At 39.9% G+C, this 19,164-nt stretch overlaps 1 protein-coding gene across 2 annotated transcripts in view; it reads right to left on the reverse strand.

Annotated features, from left to right (window-relative positions):
• The window catches only part of MDGA1 (MAM domain containing glycosylphosphatidylinositol anchor 1), a 312,822-nt gene that overhangs the window by 155,455 nt on the left and 138,203 nt on the right, over positions 1-19,164 (reverse strand). For both annotated transcript variants that reach the window (XM_034428035.3, XM_034428036.3), the window contains exons 5-7: positions 17,277-17,409; positions 6,123-6,392; positions 4,445-4,774 (exon numbers count right to left, since the gene is read on the reverse strand). In XM_034428035.3, coding sequence (XP_034283926.1) covers positions 4,445-4,774; positions 6,123-6,392; positions 17,277-17,409 — 733 coding nt within the window. The remainder of the gene's footprint in view (positions 1-4,444; positions 4,775-6,122; positions 6,393-17,276; positions 17,410-19,164) is intronic.

The raw sequence follows: 19,164 nt of genomic DNA on the forward strand, positions 1-19,164 counted from the left end.
AGTCCAGCAGTGTGTTCTGCAAAAATTCAACAATATTTTTCATGAGATTCTACTGTGGAGTATGGCAAAATATGGGCTGGACTATGGTATTCTTAGATTGATAAGAGCTGGTTGAACAATTGTATCCAATGAGCCTATGTCAATGGCTACGTTAATAGATATAATAGTGTCAAGATCAAAAGATATCATAGTCTACTTAGAACATAACTAGAATTCTATGTTCTATTTTGGACACTACATTTTAGGAAAACATAAAAAAATTGTAGGCATTCCAAGGAAGAACTAGAATGATAAGAGACATGAAAGAAAAAAAACTTATTGTTATTTATTGATTAATCAACCAGATGTTTAGACCGGATTTGGCATTTTTATCTACCTATTGAGTCCTTCCGATGGACTTGGGACAGGCAGATATTGTTTTATGATGTTAAAGGCATTGTCGCAGGATGTAAACTGTTCCAAGTAAAGCTGCCTTTTGCAATTGACCAATGGTGATTTTGTCAGTGCTGATGATGTTCACATTGTGCTGCAGATGTTTTGGGATTGCATCCAAGGCACCTATTATTATTGATACTATATTTGTTTTCTTTTGCCACAGGCATTCTACTTCTGTCTGCTGGTCTTTGTATTTTATGATTTTCTCATTCTTTCTCTTCTCTTCTGCTGTCTCTAGGCACTTCAACTTCCATTATTCCAACTTTATTGTTTTTCTTATCAACAATTTTATGTCTGGGATGTTATGTGGCAGGGGCTTATCTGTTTGTATTCTAAAATCCCAAAGCACTTTAGCTTCTTCATTTTCTAATACGTTGTCTATTTTGTGGTCTCACCAGTTTTTGCTTGGTGTTGGTGCATGGTATTAACTTGAAGATATTCCAATGCCCTTTTGTCATGCTGTTGTTTGTAGTCAGTCTATACCAGGGGTGTCAAATTTGATTCCATCCTGGGCCGCATCAGGAGTTTGCTTGCCTTTGGGGGGCTGAGGTGGATGTGGCCTGGTCATCATGGCTAATTGGGTGGGAGTGGCTGGTCCCGGGACAGCAGGGGCCAGTCCCTCACTGTCTCTGGGACGGCTCCACAGGCCAACTCTGTGACCTATCACAGAGTTGAATTTGAGTTCAGAGTTTGGCTGAATCCAAACCGTGGGCCATGCGTTTTGATACTTCTGGTCTATATGATCTTCTTGTGGCACCTAACTAGTTGGTCCACTGTTTGTTTGGTTTCTTTGCAGAGTTGGCATTTGCTCTCTGTTTCTGTCTTCTCAATTCTGGCTTTGTATGTATTTGTTCTTGAGGCTTCATCTTGTGCAGGCAGGATTAGTCCCTTTGTCTTTTTCTTTAACTTGATTTTAGCCATTGACAGGTCTCATTATCTGCTTTGTCTGCTAGATTTTTAATGTATTGGCAATATGATACTTTGCCTTGCCATGCCATGTCTCTTTTCTATTCTTCATTTTGTTTATTATTGTAATGTTATATAGCAATTATAATATTGTAATATAACATTATACCATTATAAAATACATTATAATAAATTATTATTTTTAATGTATTGGCCTCCAACTCCAGTGGCTTCTAGTGGATGAGGAACTCCTCTGGATGGAGGTTTTAGTCTGGAGCAGAGAAAACAGTGAAGACATGAGAGCTGAGCTAGATGACCTTCCATGTACCTACCAACCCCTTTATTTCAATGATTGAAAATGCTGTAAAATTTTGTCACCTTATGAAGCAGTCTGTAACTCATTCCCATTGGCTCAAGTCCAAATGTCTTGCATACAAAGAATGAATTTGTTCTATCATCTTTCTGATTGTTCCATAGAATGTATTGCAATTCCTCCAACTTTCAGAACTTTCTCTTCATAATCTTCACCATCTTCTCTGCCCTCTTTTTAAGATTATAATTAGGGGATACAGATTCTTCAGGGCTGCCTACTCCTATTTGCTGATCTCCAAATATATTTGAACTATAACTTTTTTTTTCTCACTAGAAAAATTCCAGGAGTTGTATACCTCAGTAAAACTGGTATTTCATCTGTTGGGAAAGATTATTGTAGGGTATATTTGTACTAAAATATAATTGAAATTGATATAATTGTACTTCTTTGTGAAGTTCTCTTTCTCTCCTCAAATATATTTATGTATATTTTTACATTTTGAAGGGATTTAAAAAATGCAATGTAAAAGTTCCAAATTTATTTTTACCTGCATCACCAAGTAATATCTGCGTGTAACACATAAATGTAAGAGGGCCAAGAGGGAGTGTGATGATTTTAATCATACAAAAATATAGCTCATAGCTGGCTTAAAGGCATATTTATGTAGGTCTAGCATCCAGTATCTCCATCAGCTGTATCACTAGGCAATAAGAAGGTGAATTTTCAATTTGCAGGTCTTCTGTGGGCTATGGAATCTCATCAAATCCTCTCTTATATGGTGTGAAGATTGAGCTGCACCCGCATGCTCAGTACTGCCGGCATATGCTCACCTGGCAGGAGACAATTTTCTTTATGGGAAAAATGTGTAAATTGCATTTGAAAAGTTTTTAATTAAAGGTGCCTTTCTGGGACCCTTATGTTGGATGACCTGCTTGCTAAATCTTATGAGGGGAACAAGATTCAGAAAACCAGGGAATAAATACACCACCATTCCTATTTGTGTTCAAACTAGGGGAAAGATCCACACTTCAGTACAAACATAGTAAAGCCTTTTCAAAACCCATGATTTTTTTTTTTTTACAGCTGTGGAAACTTTATATGGACTCTTTATTGAAAAAAAAAGAGAGAGAGAAGAATATGATCTTGGGATTTGGTGATTAAAAACAAGCTTATGGAGAAAAGTTTAAGATTACTTGATAGAAAGAAGTGTGAAAGGTATAGTTGCATACTTTTCTTTTTCAATTTCTTTCTTGTTTGGGGTGTATGTATGTGTGTGTTTGGGTGTATTTATAGTTCCATACTCCATTCAGAGTACTTCTGCATTTCTCTGTGGTAAGAGCCTTGCAAAGGATTTTCTTTTAGAAACTTGTTTTAAGTGGACTGCTAGCATTCCCATTGTTTCTCTGATAGGCACCTGTGACCTTTGTTGCAAAGATACTTCAGAAAGCTTTGTTCTCTATCTGCCTGACCTCTGAATCCCTCTGACAAATGAATAAGATGTGATGTTAAGTGAATCATTAGAAAATAAACCACTGTTTGTTTTAGTCAATAAGTATGAAGGTTATTTTCAATGGGACACTACATATGGAGGGCAGGTTTTAATCCCTGCAGAAATTTCGCTACAATACACTGTGGATGGTTTTGAACTAAATAAATAAAATAAACAAAACTCGCTAGCACAAACAAGGTATTTTTTTTTCAAAAACAAAACAAAACAAAAACATCACAGTGCATGTGTGCACAGAGGAAGGGGCTAGGGCCAGGGATGAAATGCTATGTTTGGACCAGTTCAGCCGAACCGGTAGTGGCGGCGGTGGTGGCGGCGGCAGGTGGTTCGGAGAACCAGTAGTGGCAGCAGCGCAAGGCTCCACCCAGCCGCACGGTTGTTGTTATTTCCTGGTTTTAACCAGGAAGTAACCTTTTTTACCCTCTGCACATGCGCAGAAGGCTTTGCACATGCACAAAGGGTCCAAAATCACACATGATGCATGTGCACGTGCACGCACACTTCCGAACCAGTAGGGAAGGTAAGTAGATTTCACCTCTGGCTAGGGCCTAGAGATGGAAAATTTCAATAATTTTCCCTTGGATTTATCCCTAATGAATATCATTCCCCACATCTATTACATTTATTTTAAAACCCTGATCTAGTTTCAGTGATGTAGTTAGTGCCATATAAAATTTGGCTCTTAGCCAGAACTTCCCAAGGCATTAGTAATATCATCCTCAAAGAATATCACAAAGTTACTCTTCCTCATAGCCACTTTGCATGGCTAAATGGTTACACCCTTCCTATTCCTTCTTCCCAATTTGCTACTGATCTATATGCAGAGAAGTTTCTATTGTGCAGGGAACTGTTCAAAGATGAATCTGTCTTTCACTTTAACATGCTATACTCTTATGCCTTTTTGTTTTGAAAGGTTTGTTATGCTTTAAAGAAATAGAAATAAAACATTAGATTAAAAAACAACAACATAATATGGATTATGAAATATTAGATATAAATTTACTCAGCCTTACTTTTTCTGTAGTCGTTTATCTGAAAACAAAAAAATTTGGAACAGAGAGAAAAGAAGTTGCATAGCAGTGCAGCCTTCCATCTTAAACCCTCCAAATAATTTGAAAAGGATTTATCCTGTGATTAAAGCTAATCTACCTATCTGGTAAACAGAGCTTAGGCTCTTTATGAAGCTCCTGGGAAAGATTTTGATGAAAGCGTACATTCTTTTTTAACTGTATTCTATCCTTAATCGGGCTTGTGGATAAGTTGAAAATTAAATGGAAGTTTACCTGTTTCTGAAGAAATGTTCACCTCGACACTAAGGTCAGGGATGGGTGCTCCTTGGAAAGATGCCACACACAAGTATGTACCATAGTCCGTGAAACGGAGATCAATTATCTCTAGGCTGCTTGTCACAGGGGGAAGTTCGGGGTCATTTTTGATGACAACTACTCGATCTGAGAATTTGGCCAACTTCCCATTCTTGTACCAGAAGTAGAAAACTTTTTCTTGTGGGACAGCATCCACATGGCATGAGAGCTTCAGGTCCTGGCCTAGCTGGATGGTTTCACTCTCTTTGATGACATCAGGAGTGATCTGGAAGGTTACATTCTTCATGGCTAGAGGAAATACAAAGGCCAAACTGTTGAATATATCAGTGCCTGATCTTCAAACGGTCAAAATATGTCATATCATGTCATGTTGTGTCATGTCATGTCCTGATTGACAGGACATAGAAATCTGAGTTGCTATATAACGCAACAAGTACACCATATAATTCACATTCTTACATTCAACAGAATTTAACATTCTGTTTCATAGCATCTCCTCTTCTTAGACAGAAATAATTCTGGAAAGTTGTTTTCACTGAATCTATGATGCAGGGGGGGAACGAATATCCTTCCCCTCCTTGCTATAATTTCATTCTTGATAGGAGAGGGATACAAACATGATTTTTGAACAGGCTACCTCATGCTTGTATGCAAATATAATGTTGTTCTGACCAAGGCTCCCTTAATAAGCAGGAGGCAGGAATTACTGGCAAAACCTCTTTTATTTACACAACTGTGAATTATGTTCATTCACAGTCAGCAAGGTTTGTCCAAACAGTTTTTCAAAGGAATATTTCTCAACACACCTTGTCTCGTTTGGCAAGCTGCCACATGAATTGTTTCCAACCGGAGTACAAGGCAAAACTTGGAACAGAGTCTCTCAGAGTCACGGAATGAACAAATTGTTTCCTGCAAAAGCCCACTCTCTGTTTGCTCCTCTTTTATTTCCTATGGGAGGGACCAATTATCTCCAAGGTGTGGCCTTACTCCCGAGTTGAACCTGCTTTCTTAATTGTTCTTGTCTTCTGGCAGCTCTGCGCATGTGCACACTGGGAAGAGGCTCCAGCTGTTCCTCTGCCTCACTGCTGTCTATCTCCTTTTCTGCCTCCGACACAGAGCCCTCGTCCGAGCTTTCCCCAGCCCCCAGGACTGGCCCAAGTTCCTCCCCAACCTTTTCACTGTCTGACTCTGCTAGCCAGCTCTGCTAGCCGCTGGTGGGCCACAACAAATGTATTAATTTGACCATCAATATATGGAATGTGACAAGAGCGGTTGCTTTGACAGAAATGACTTTAGAGCTCAGGAGAAAAACAAGAAGAGAGGGAAGAGTTTTAAAGAACACGAGAAAACTTAATTGTTTGCATCCATCTCCTATCAAAACCCCCTCTCCTTTCAATGTAACTAGTGTGAAGCAATATATATATGTGTATGCTTATGTGTACACACTTATGTGTTAAAAACAAACCTGAAAATTACGAGGACTGAAGGAAAGGAAGCAATGCAATATAAAATCAAGCTTGGTTAATACTCTTTCTGTCCTGAAGTACCAGTCTTAAATTTATTCCAATCTTTAAAAGGAACAAAGTGAGTTGGAAATTCAGGCTCCATCCCCAATTAGATTAATAGAAAGACGTACATCGCACCAATAGGCTCACTGTCTTCTTGGCTGGGTTCCCCACATTGTTGATGGCTGTACAGTTGTAATAACCTGAATCTTCGGTTTGAATGCCCCAGATGGTAAGATTGCCCCCTTGAATCAGGCTGTTCAGAGGCATAGGACCAGGTGAGTGAGACCAGACTACCTGAGGCAAAGGATCCCCGCCTGTTAACGAACAGTATATGGTAACATTATCCCCTGGATTTACCACTAAAGTCTCATTCACAGATAGTTTTAGAGCTGGTGGAGCTATAAGAAAAAGAGAGAGAGAGAAAGAAAAAGAGATTTAAAAAAAAAGTTATGATGATTCATTTCTAAGAAATATGAATTAGCATATTTTGCAATATATACAAAAGAAAGCCTGATGAACCTAGAAATTTAAAAAAAAATGCATACTGTGCTTATAATCCAGTCAGATGGTAACTCTCAAACTCTCAAACTAGGAACCCAGTCAGTTTCAAAAACATACAGATGAAAACTGGAGGCATACAACAGTGCTATGCTCAAAAAGATAAGTTTGTGTTTTCCTAATCAGCTTGCCAAATTATATATTGGGAAAGAAGAGAATGTCTTTTTTTGAACTCCACCTTTTGCCAATGCCAACTCCTGGCTTTTCAGATATTATTGCATTGTAATCAATCCCAACCAATTATTTGATTTTTTTTTCTCCCATTGCATAACCGAATTGTTGCTTTAAAGGCTTCAGATCTCTCTAATATGTTAAATTATTGCTGGGATATAGATCAATAATTTAATGTCCCTTTTCCTTAAATGTATGATGTATCGCCACTGTTAGAACGTGTTAGAGTTTACAGTCCTATAATTTGGTGCCTTCAGGGCTACAACACCTATCATCCTCCATCAGCAAGGCTATATACGCACCATCAGGTTAGGGAGACCCATAAAGCTTATACTTTATACCTTTCTGGTATAGATATGAGACTCATTTAGACTTGATGCCATTTCTTGCACTGGAGTTATAAACACATGCATCCTCAAAATGTGACACAAAGAGTGATTAGAAGTTCCCAATCATCATTTGCGATGAAACTATCTTCTCCAAATTCCCTTCACCTCCCGTGCAGAGCAAAAAGTCTTCCTTGAGGATTTAATTCCAAGTAGCTTCGCATTATAGCAATGAAAGAGCAGAACACATTTAACTTGTTAATATCTTTTCCCCACATTCTACATCCCGTGCCCTTCCTCCTCCTCCTAGCAATTATTGCTAACCTCTAGAGCTCTTTTTTTAACTGCCATACATATCAAATGCTGGGCTCTAACCTCATTCACAAATCTTTGAGCCTCCCCTTTATGTAAGGAGTCCTATTATGAATGGGCAGCTCCTCTGCTTTAGAATGCTTAACCTCAACCCTTCTGATTAATTCCTTTTCTTCAACATCCCCAGACACAGATCCAAAAGGCTTTTCTCTGTGTTTTCTGTTTAATCTCTCAAAGGCCCTTTAAAGCTCCTTCTCTGGAGTCATCAGAGACTTCACACGGAGCTCAGAAATTAACAATCAATGGGACAATGGCTGAGGCATGTTTTAAGTAACAGCTGTAATAATGCAAAATAAGGCATCGTTACATATTCATAAAGCTTGATTTAATGACATCATTATTTTTGCCATCTCTTCTTTCTGGGCCATGTGTTAATGACCTATACTGGATTTGCCCTGAATTTCTACTTCAGGCAAACAAAAAAGCAGGAAGGCTGTTCTCTTACAGGGGCAAGAAAATACATATTTAACAGCTATTCTGATTTTGATCACATCCAGACTGATTGGCTTACATTTGGGCAGTTTAAAAACTAACATTTCTTGTCTTAATTCCAAAATACATAGACTGACACAAGTGAAACACCGGCCAATTATGTCCGATCAATTGGGAAAATCAATGCGATGTAATAGGTAAAATAAAGACCATGGATTACAGGCAGGAAGACTGTGAATTCTAATCCTGCCAGAGACATGAAAAACAACTGGGTGACCTTGCCCCCTCTCTCCCTCCCTTCCCTCTAGGAAAAAGATACTGGCCAGCCTATTCTGAAAATGTTGCCAAGAAAACTGCACCAAGTGACAGGTGACTCAATGGACCACCAGTACGCTGATAACTTGAGTTTTGAGGTAGGATAGTAAGGCTGGATGGCAGCATTAACTGAATCTAATATTCCGGCAAAGAAATTTCAGCTGAAACTCCAAGCCCCAGGCAAACTGAGGGGAGACGTGTGGGTGAGTAAACATGAATTTATGGTCAATAGAACATCTTCCTGACAATGTCTGCATTGCAATGAGTGGGAAGTGGATGACCATCATTCATCAGGAGATACCGTATTTTTCTCACCTTTTTTGGTGAAGCAAACAAGAAAAAGAAATCTGCCTCTGCCTCCCAGCAATTTTGCCTCGTTGCAGCAAACAGCCTGCTTTGCTTTCATTTTCATTTTCAGCATAGCTTGATTAGCACAAGGTAAAAAAAAATCTGCTCCAGCAATTTACCTCCTTGCAGCAAGCAGCAAAGGCCTGTGCAAAACAGCTGACAGCAAAACAGCTGAGAGTCGGGAGGCCGATCCAATCAACTTGTGCTAATTAGGCTATGCTAAGCTGAAAGGAACTGTTTCTTCTTGCTGCTTGGTGGAAGGCAGAGGCCAAAGGGTGGGGGCCAGTGGGTGGGCAGGGCTAAATTTTCACCCCCTTTTAGGGGGGGAAAGGTACGTTGCCCATATGCTCACCCTGATTTTCCTATCTCACAATAAACTCACAGAATGGGAAGGGGCAGTTTACTGAGCCCCAACCAGGCCTAATCTAGGACTGGGATATGTGGCGAAACTGAGAGAAGAATTTGAAATCCAAAATGTGGTTAGAAGTGAAATATGACTGGGAGTTTATTTATGTCTGGCTCGCCAATACAAATACTTCATTTGGCCTTCTAATTAAAGGGCTGATGCTATAATCTTTTTTTGGGATGGAGGAGGGTTTCAGGAGGACTGTAAGTCTTAAAGAAAGTAAAACCCAAATGATAGCATTTTTATGATAGATAGGCAGAACAATATTTAATCACATGCTGCTGAAGTTCAAATCAGGTACAGTTTTGCATTGTGTAAACATAAGCATTATGTCAATGTTAGAAGACATCATAATACCATCCTGCACAGCTCGGAAAACATCTATTAGTGTGTATTCGTGCTATTATTTCATTTATTCTTCCAGTAGACTTTGGAAGATGATGCAAATTTATAGGTGTTGCATCATATCACACAGACATTCCTAATTAGTACCACACTGTTTAACAAGGATTTTTTAAAAAAAAAAAATGTACCAAACCAATACCAAACTGTTTGAGCTGGGTGGCCTTTTATAAATCTTGTTAAGAAATAATATATAAATAAAATAAGTAAATTCAAATTTCATCTTTGGAGAAGCATCTCTAGGAGTCTCCACCAAATGATGTATGATAGAAGTTTAGTAGGACTGAGACTTACTAGTTGTAGCAATCTAAATGTCTATAGATATTCTCAATCATCCAGGTCATGGCTGTCCTAAAGGTGCTTTTTCCAAAAGATCACCAGACTTGCTTGGATTTTTTTCTTTGAAAAAGTTTCACTTCTCATCCAAGAAGCTTCAACAGTTCTAACTGACTGGTGGGGAACAGAAGGATTTATGTTCTTTGTAGTCATCTGGTTGTTAGCACTCTGAGAGCTGCTATGAGAGGTCATTAGCTCTCTGAAAATTGTTGAGGCCAATAAAGGAGAATATTTGTAGCTCAGGATTGAAATGAGGGGACCTTGGTGCTAGTGATGATGATGTTACCTAGTTAGGGTAATGAAACATCTGCAAGAAAACAAGCAAGCTCAGAGAGCACAGAGGACCCCTTGTTGTTGAGGGTTTATCAGTATCGTCAGGGTCACCTGAATCAGAGTGTAAATAGATGTAGAACCTTCTTGAGACTGCTGAAAGGACTGTGTTGTAAACAGGAGATAGGTGGTGTTGTATCTCTTCCCCTCTGTTGAGGGCAAGCTGTTCAATTTTAACATATATGTCCTCTTTGATTTTCTTTCAAGTCAGTGGTCTTCTCTGTCTAGAATGTGAACTTTGCTATCTTATGAAACACCCTTCCCTGAGGACCCCCCCTAATATCTACCTTCTAGGGTTTTAGATAAAAAAAGTTTTAATTTCACTTTTAAATCTAAAGTTACACTACTAGCCTGTTTTAATTTTTAAAATCCATGAAAGCTGCACTGCCACTTTGAAGGTTTGTCCTCAAATTTTTTTAGCTCCGTGTTTCCCCGAAAATAGGACCTACCCCCAAAATAAGCTGTAGCCTGATTTTTAAGCATGGATCAGAGGTGGGTTTCAGCAGGTTCTGACCAGTTCTGGAGAACCAGTAGCAGAAATTTTGAGTAGTTCGGAGAACCGGTAGTAAAAATTCTGACTGCCCCCCCTTCTATTCTCTACCTCCCAAGTCCCAGCTGATCGGGAGAAAATGGGGATTTTGCAGTATCCTTCCCCTGCCATGCCCACCAAGACACACCCACCAAGCCACGCCCAGAGAATCAGTAGTAAACATTTTTGAAACCCACCACTGGCATGCACCTAATATAAGCCCTACACCAAACATAAGCCCTAGTGAAGGGGGTGGGCATGGCCATCACAGGAGATTATGCGCATGCATGGGCCGATGGTGTCCGGGACCAGTCGCAGCCCATGCAGTGCAAGTGAATTGATTACCTGTCCAAGCAGCAGGTGGAAGCATAGGTAGGGGAAGGCAAGTGATCTGGATGCGCTGTTTGGGCCAGGGGAAAGCCAAAGAGTCAGTGGGCCAGAGTTGGCAGGTTGACTTGTCTTTGTGTCTCTCACTTTGCCTGTGGCCCGTGCAGTTTGTCAGGATCACCTGCCTTCTGCTCCGTGCCTCTGCCTGCTGCCAATGCCGCCGCGCGAAGATGAGCCTCCCACAGCCAGCCACCTGCTCCAGCCTACCGACTCTCAGCTTTCCTGCAGCTCACTCAGCATGTCCGGATCTCCTGCCCCACATCTTCCTCCACCTGCTGCTTGGACAGGTAATCAATTCACCTGTGCTCCATGGGCTGGGCAGCCCCAGAGTGTGCCAATCAAAGGACCAGTGGGCTGCTGCTGCTGCCAGAAACTAAAGGTCCCCACGCGCTTGCCGCCTCTTGTGCGTGTTATTTCTCCTGCTTTTAATGGGAAATTTAGATTTTTTGATTTCCCATTTTCAATAAAACAGTTACATGGTTGAAAAATTTAAAAAAATGGAACAGGGTGCAGTTTATGACCTAAAATGAAAGCTGTTGATTTTTGATCTGAAGAAACGCAAATAAAGCATTTTTTTTTTATCCTAATGGGCCTTGCTATAAACAAAAAAAGTTCCCGAAGCACTAGTTTAGGCAACCATTCAAAATTATGTATTTTCTTTTATGTCAGTTTCCCAGACTTAATAGCTAAAACCCTGTGTAGCAACATTTTGTTTTCCATTATGTCAAAAAATGGGCTTGTTTATATGTATAACTGGGCCAAAAGGAATCCATAAATCAGCTCCCTGCATCATGTAAAAGTGCCGGCAGCATCTCTCCAGGCTCCTGAGTTCTGACTAGATAGCACAAAATCCAAGTTCAGCTGTGGGCCCACCTTGGATCGCCTCCTCTTGCAGTTAGCAGATGGAGACTAACAATGTGCAGCCATTCTTATGCAGGAGATGAATCTAATTTATTTGCAACCTGTGGCAATTACTTTTGTTCTCTCTCTCTCTCTCTCTCTCTCTCTCTCTCTCTCTCTCTCTCTCTCTCTCTCTCTCTCTCTCTCTCTCTCTCTCTCTCTCTCTCTCTCTCTCCTTCCCTCCCTCCCTCCCTCCCTCCTCCCCTCTCAGAAACAATTCACATACACCTTGCTGGTAAGTGAGTTGAGGAACAAAGGGAGGAGGGAAGCAATAAAAACAAAGAGTCACTTGCAATTCTCTTTGAAGTCCAATTTGCTGCAATATAACTGCAGGAGAGTTCTCCTTTGTTGTGGTTTAACCGTGTTGAAATCAAGACTGATAAAAAGAATCCTGTCCCTGCCTTGCCTTGCCTTGCCTTGCCCTGCCACTGTCCTGGCTGTGGGCTGACAAATCTCTGGACCTCCTAATTGTAAAATCATTAATAATAGAATAGTAAGGAAAAACTGGGCATGCATGCGGAATCATAATGGTTTCTTGCATTCACATGCTGGAATCTTAAAAACAGCCAAGAGTGATAGTTTTTGGATAAATCCAAAGTAATGGTTTAAGATATGATTCTAAGGATTGGATGCATTAAAGTACAGAACGAGTGGAAAGCACTTATTCTAGCTGAATTTAACTGGCACAAAAAGATTTCTACAGAGGCATTCAGTCTGAGTCGCAAAGGAGTTCATCTGTTCTCTCACCTCAAAACAAGATAACCAGCAATAACAGCATTTGTTCAGGCTGCATTTGCTATTCTAAGAAAATAGTTGGAGAGTCAATATGGTGTAGAGCAGTGGTCCCTAACCTTTGCAGCTTAGCAATTTGGCTGTGGGGGGGAAGGGGAATTGGGCCTCATGAGTGGTGGGCCAATACTCACATGCTCTCAAGTCAACTCACTCAAGTGATGGGCTGGCAAGCACATGGCGTCCACATGCAGTTCGAGTGCAAGTTGAGCTGTGTGCATCTGCACGCCAGCCTTCTTGTCACATGACCCAGTTCCAAATAGGCTACGGCCTGGTAGTAGGCCACAGCATGGGGCTTGGGGAACCCTGGTGAAGAGGTAGTCCTCAATTCATAATCACAATTGGAACTGGAACTTCGGTCAATAAGCCATGTATTCATGAAGTGAGTTGTGCCTGATTTTATGACCTTTTTGCCATAATATTTGCCATGGCTGTTAAGCAAATCACACGGTTGTTAAGTGAAACCAGCTTCCTCATTGATCTTACTTGTCAGAAGTCAGCTGGGATGGTCGCAAATGGTGATCATGTGACCCTGGGTCTCTGCTACTGTTATAAATATATGCCAATTGCCAAGTGCCCAAATGATGATCCCGTAACCATGGGGATCCAGTCATAAATGCAAATGGTCAAAAGAAACTTTTTCCAGTGCTGTTGTAACTTTGAATGGTTGCTAAATGAATGGTCGTAAATGGAAGAATATCTGTAATGTACAGTATTGGATTAGGATCAGGAAGCTCATTTTCAAGTCACCTTCAGTAATAGAAGAAGATTGTATAGATTGCATCGGAGAAGTATGGTTGTGATGCCAGATTTTTCTGCTTTGGTTTTTGCTTGTTTGTTTGTTTGTTCTTGCTTTTATTGTATGAATAGTTGTTTATTCTTGTTTGTAAGCTACCCAAAGTTTGATTTAGATTGGTTGGCTAAACAAATATTTTAGATAAATAAAGACAGCTCACTAGACTGATTTATTGATTTTGGACTAGTCACTCTCTCAGCCTGAATTATCTTACAGGGTTATTGCTGTGGGGAAGAAATGAAGGATTTATCTGATTTTCCACTGACATTCTTAACCTGTTTCCTATTTATTAAAAGCCCCTAAGAAAATTCAACAGCAAACATAGTCAATGTGACCTTCTGGAGTATTCAGTGGAACCAACGCTTCTATTCATATCTTGAATAGAATTAGCCAAAGAATAGCTAAGGGCTACTCTTAAATTAACCAAATACATGAAGATTGAAACAGCCAGGATTATGGAGCTCATCAACCTTTGCCATACCTCCAATGGGCAAACTTACCAACAAATTAAAGGGACACCTATAGAACCACCTCTTTCAGGACTTATAGCGGAGGTCGTTATGCAAAATCTAGAAGCCATACTGCTTCCACAAATACAACCCAAAATATGGATCAGATATGTAGATGACACCTTCACCATAATAGAAAAGACCAATTAGAGAACACCCACAGAACTATTAACAACATCTTCAAATGAATCCAGTTTACCAAAGAAGAAAACAACAACAACAACACAACAACAACACATTACCCTTTCTGGACATTCTGATCAGCAGAGACCAAAATGGCAAATTAGAAAAACAAATATACAGGAAAGCTACCCACACCAACCAAGTGCTCCACTTCCAGAGCAACAACCCAACTTTCCACAAGAAGCTGCATAAAAACTTTACTTAGATGAGCACAAATTCACTGCAGCAACCCTGAACAACAGAAAAAGGAAACAGAATATCTATACAACAAATTCCAACAAAATGAATATCCATGCAACTTTATCAAAAACTGACTGACCACTCAACCCAATACAGCCCAACCAACACAAGATCCAAAAAGAATAACACTACCATACATCAAGAATTCTCAGAAACCACCCACAGACTACTACAAGCACATGGAATCAGCTTAGCACACAAGTCAATTAAGGCGAAGGTAAACCAATCATCCTAAATCAACCAAACACCCAACAGCCCCAGAAGAAAAAAAAAACAGGAATCAACTACAACATACAATGCAATGACTGCAACAGCCACTACATAGGATAAATAGGCAGAAGATTGGCAGTCTGCAGGCCTGGTGGCTCAGCAGACTGATAGCATTGAGATTAACACCAGCTGTCTGCAATTACTGTAAATTCGAATCTCACCAGGCTCAAGGTTGACTCAGCCTTCCATCCTTTCTAAGGTAGGTGAAATGAGGACCCAGTTTGTGGGGGCAATAAGCTGACTTTGTATAAATATACAAAAGGATGAAGGCTATTGCTTAACGCATTGTAAGCCGCCCTGAGTCTCCGGAGAAGGGCGGCATATAAATCAAATTTTAAAAAAAGAAAAGAAAGACATGGTGAAAACTCTTTAATTTCACAACATATGGACAGACTTAACTATAGTTTCAGTTGAGAAACTGTAACCATCCTAGACCAAGTCAAGTCCAAAACTACTAGGGAATTTCTAGAAGCCCGGCATTCTGACAAAATAGCCATTAATAGACACATATAAACAATGTCTATATACTATGCAAAAGAGACAATCAACAAGCCAAAAAGGAACAAAAAAACCAAAACACTTCACCACTAGTAATCAGCATTCAGAGGAGCATAAATTAACTCCAAGATTAATATCAGACCAACAATCAAATAAAGAAAACCCCAATCAAGGAACTGCCAAACAAGCCAACAGTAAACAACCCACCCAAACAACTAACATAATCCTTACAGGGCCAGCCACTAAAATATAAACAGAGCAAATCCTACTCCTTACTAGTACTAATGATGTTAGCTAGTTTGGATAATGAAACATCTGCAAGAAAACAACGAAGCTCATAGAGCACTAAAAACCCTTCATTTCAACCCCAAGCTACAAATATTCTCCTTTATTTTTCAATACACTAGCATTGGTCCTGCTATCTCTCATTGGTCTTCTATTGGGCCTTGTTAACTCAAGTTCAATTTCTTATCCAGGATTGTTCCTAAGAACCACTGCTAACAATCCTAAAACCTGGTGCGAACCACTTAATCCCCCAAAGTCATATGTCACTGAAAGAACACATGCTCTGCATGTAAAAGGCCCTTGGTCTCAATCTTCACATTGCATACTATATTTCAAAATGTATTCAAAGAGAGTGGAAATTCAGCATAGGTCAAAGGTTGGGTCTTAAATGAAGTTAATTCAGTGAGCCTTACTATGAACAACTTTGTTGTTAGAAGAATGCTCAGATAAGAGATGGGGCATCTTTTGTTTTTCGATTGTTGCTGAACTGCAGCTCTCAACATCCAATACGATGACAACATTGGCCAGAATTGCTGGGAGTTGTAGTTCAACATCTGGAACATCTTGTTTACATCAAGCAAGACAGCCTTTCCTGTCTGCTGCCAAACAAAAGAATGTCTACCCCTGAGATAGCACTAGCTACCCTATTATCTTCTCAACACACTGGCTTCAAAGACTGCAGACTACAAAGCTAGAAATGTCCTCTGTTGAGGGTCACACTGATGAACTTCAAAAAAATGTATCAAAACATATTTAAAACAAACATTTTGAAGAGATAAATTGAATGGTATCTCAAGAGAAAGTACACTTGAAAATGAAGTCTAAAAGCATTTTGGGGGTTAATTTTTAAAACATCACAGAATAATGAGGAAGCAACTCAGAACACAAAATGTTCCAGATCCGAAACAGAGACGGCTATTATTCGATCTAAAACTAGAGCTTCTCCGATTATAAGATTTTATCCTCAAAACTTCAGTTTTTAAAAAAGAAAATGTTTTCATAAGTGCAAATATAGGGAAATATTAGAAGTTAACTTAGAATCAGACATCCATGTATAGTTTTTAAAGGGGAAAGGTGGACAATTAACAGCTTGTGGACCACACAGGGACCCCAAACATTTATTTATCCATTTCATATGGATCCATCTCAACTACTGGTAGCGAATAGAATTCCAACAAAATAAAAACAATAACAAACATTCAAGTTAAAAATGCAGGCAGCCGAGAAACAAACAAAATTAAGAAGCAAGTACTTAATACCGAAACCCTCCACAACATTATCACATTGCAGAGGTGGTATTCAGCGGGTTCTGATCAGTTCTGGAGAACCAGTAGCGGAAATTTTGAGTAGTTCGGAGAACCGGCAAATACCACCTCTGACTGGCCCCGCCCTCATCCATTCTCTGCCTCCCGAGACCCAGCTGATAGGGAGGAAATGGGGATTTTGCAATAACCTTCCCCTGGAGTGGGATGGGAATGGGGATTTTACAGTATCCTTCCCCTACCACACCTACCAAGCCATGCCTCGCCCACCAAGCCACGCCCACAGAACCGGTAGTAAAAAAAATTGAATCCCACCACTGACTTTGCATCATTAAAATTCAGCAAACCCCCTCCTCCTCCACAAATGTGGACTCCTACAGTCTTCAGCAAGAGGAATTAGAGGGAACAGTGGTGGTTTATCATAATACCCCTCCCCCTTCCTTCAAATCATGTCCATACTTAGAAAGAGCCCTAAGGAATCTGAGGTCCTCCTGATCAAACTTTCCTCCATTTCTTTTGCCTTCATTAATCTCTTGAAAAAAGAAAACCCTAAAAGGGCTTCTTCCCCTGTTGATCTCAATGGAGGGGAGTGAGAGATATTTCCAAAATCCCATTATTTTTGGGTTTCTGTGACTTACCAGTTGTGTTGGTCAGCTCGAAGGTGACTGTCTTATCAGGGATGCCACAAACATTTCTGACAGATACCTGGCATGTATAACTGGCATAGTCGTGGGGTCGTAGATTTTTCAGCTTCAGAACTTTTGTTTCTCCCTAGAGTGTTTGAAAAGAAACAGATGAGAGAAGTCAAGTGAACTATTTGTGTCCACTAGCCTGTGAAGTGAACTGTGAATCTCACATACAGTTCCAGTGCTGCCAAATTCCTTTCAAGTAATTGTATCAGGTTTACTTGCCTCAGTTTACTGATACCATTTGGGGTGGGGGTGGGGGGTGGGGAGAGAATGGAATAAAATGTAGTTTAGAGCAAGAGTAAGAAAGAGGCGGGGTCTGTAGGCACCAACAGAGTCAGAATATCCTTCTTGGTGTCTATCCTGCCCCATTTAATAGCAATAGCCCTTATACTTATATACCGTCCGATAGTTCTTTACAGAATTCTCTGGATGATTTACAGAGTCAGCATATTTGCCCCCAACCCTCATTTTACCAACCTCGGAAGGATGGAAGACTGAGTCAACTTTGAGCCTTGTCAGGATCGAACTCCTGGCTATGGGCAGAATTAGCTGTAATACTGCATTCTAACTACTGTGCCACCACAGTTCCTTAACTTTTAAAAAAATGAAAATTACCAACATGCAAAGCACAGCAGTGGCATCCAATATCACCTTTATTTACAACAATGTTTCTCGGCCTCCAACAGATATTCTTAGAAAATAAATATGAGGAATGGCTTTATTAGGAAGTTGGAGAAAAAAAGAGGCAATGCTAAAGGGGACTGCTAGAGGACAGACCCATAAAAACTTATTTTTCGATCAATGTAACCAATTTGTAATTGGCCGTGCCCCCATTGCAATCACTTTGTGAATATGTAAGTTGCCTCTAGCATGGATTGCTGCCTATGAGATGGTCTCAGGATTCTCAGCATGTGCAACTAATCCTGCTATAATGGAAGCAAGAATAATAGGAATTAAGCATTAAGCATTGCTAAGGCTTCTAGCAACAAGCGTTGCCTGACACATCTCTCTAACCAGTCGGCTCCTTTTCAGCTTAGTTACAATTCAATATCTGAGAAAACTGCTGGTGGTGTAAGTTTTGGGGCAACAATATCTTGTTTCGAAGTACTTTTGCAATACAGTAATACAAAGGTAACTATTTGAATGAACAGTGAAGGTCACTATCCTTGAAAACTCTAGGTCTTGGTGGAGGTGAAAAACAAATCACTATGTTGTTGGCTAGAATTACTCCATTGTTCTCATTATAGGGGAATCATACTAATCTATGGGAGCAAAATATCGGAAGGTAGTATTACTGGGAGTAGGAATGAATATGATCATTGATTGCATTTTCATCCTCTGGATCTATGGAAATGAATATCAAAGTCATGATGGAATTGGATGACATATTCATTTCCATAGATCCAATAACTTCCACCCCATCATCAACCTCAGATTAGAGCTCTAGGGAATATGTCCACTTCCTTGATGACATCATAAAACAGCACATATATAAAGACATTACAGGTAATCCTACAACAACAACCCCCCCAAAGAAATTTATGACCTATTGTTTGAAGTTATGACAGCTGCCCCTCTACAGTCACATGATTCCATTTTGGGGACCTTGGCAACCGGCTTACCTTGACAACAGTGTCCCAGAGTATTGTGGCCACAATTTGTGATTTTTTTTTTCTGGTTTCTGGCATCTATTTCTATTTTTTTTTTAGCAAAAAACACACTTTGAAGAAAACTGATTTGCTTGACTACCACTATCAAAAATTGGATCTGGTTGTATGATGCCTCAATTTACAACCACAATGAATTACAACTGTAATTGCAGGCTCAATTACAGTCA

Source organism: Pantherophis guttatus, chromosome 1, assembly GCF_059756535.1.
Source record: "Pantherophis guttatus breed Tessera chromosome 1, ASM5975653v1, whole genome shotgun sequence".
In the NCBI taxonomy this organism is placed as follows: Eukaryota; Metazoa; Chordata; class Lepidosauria; order Squamata; family Colubridae; genus Pantherophis; species Pantherophis guttatus.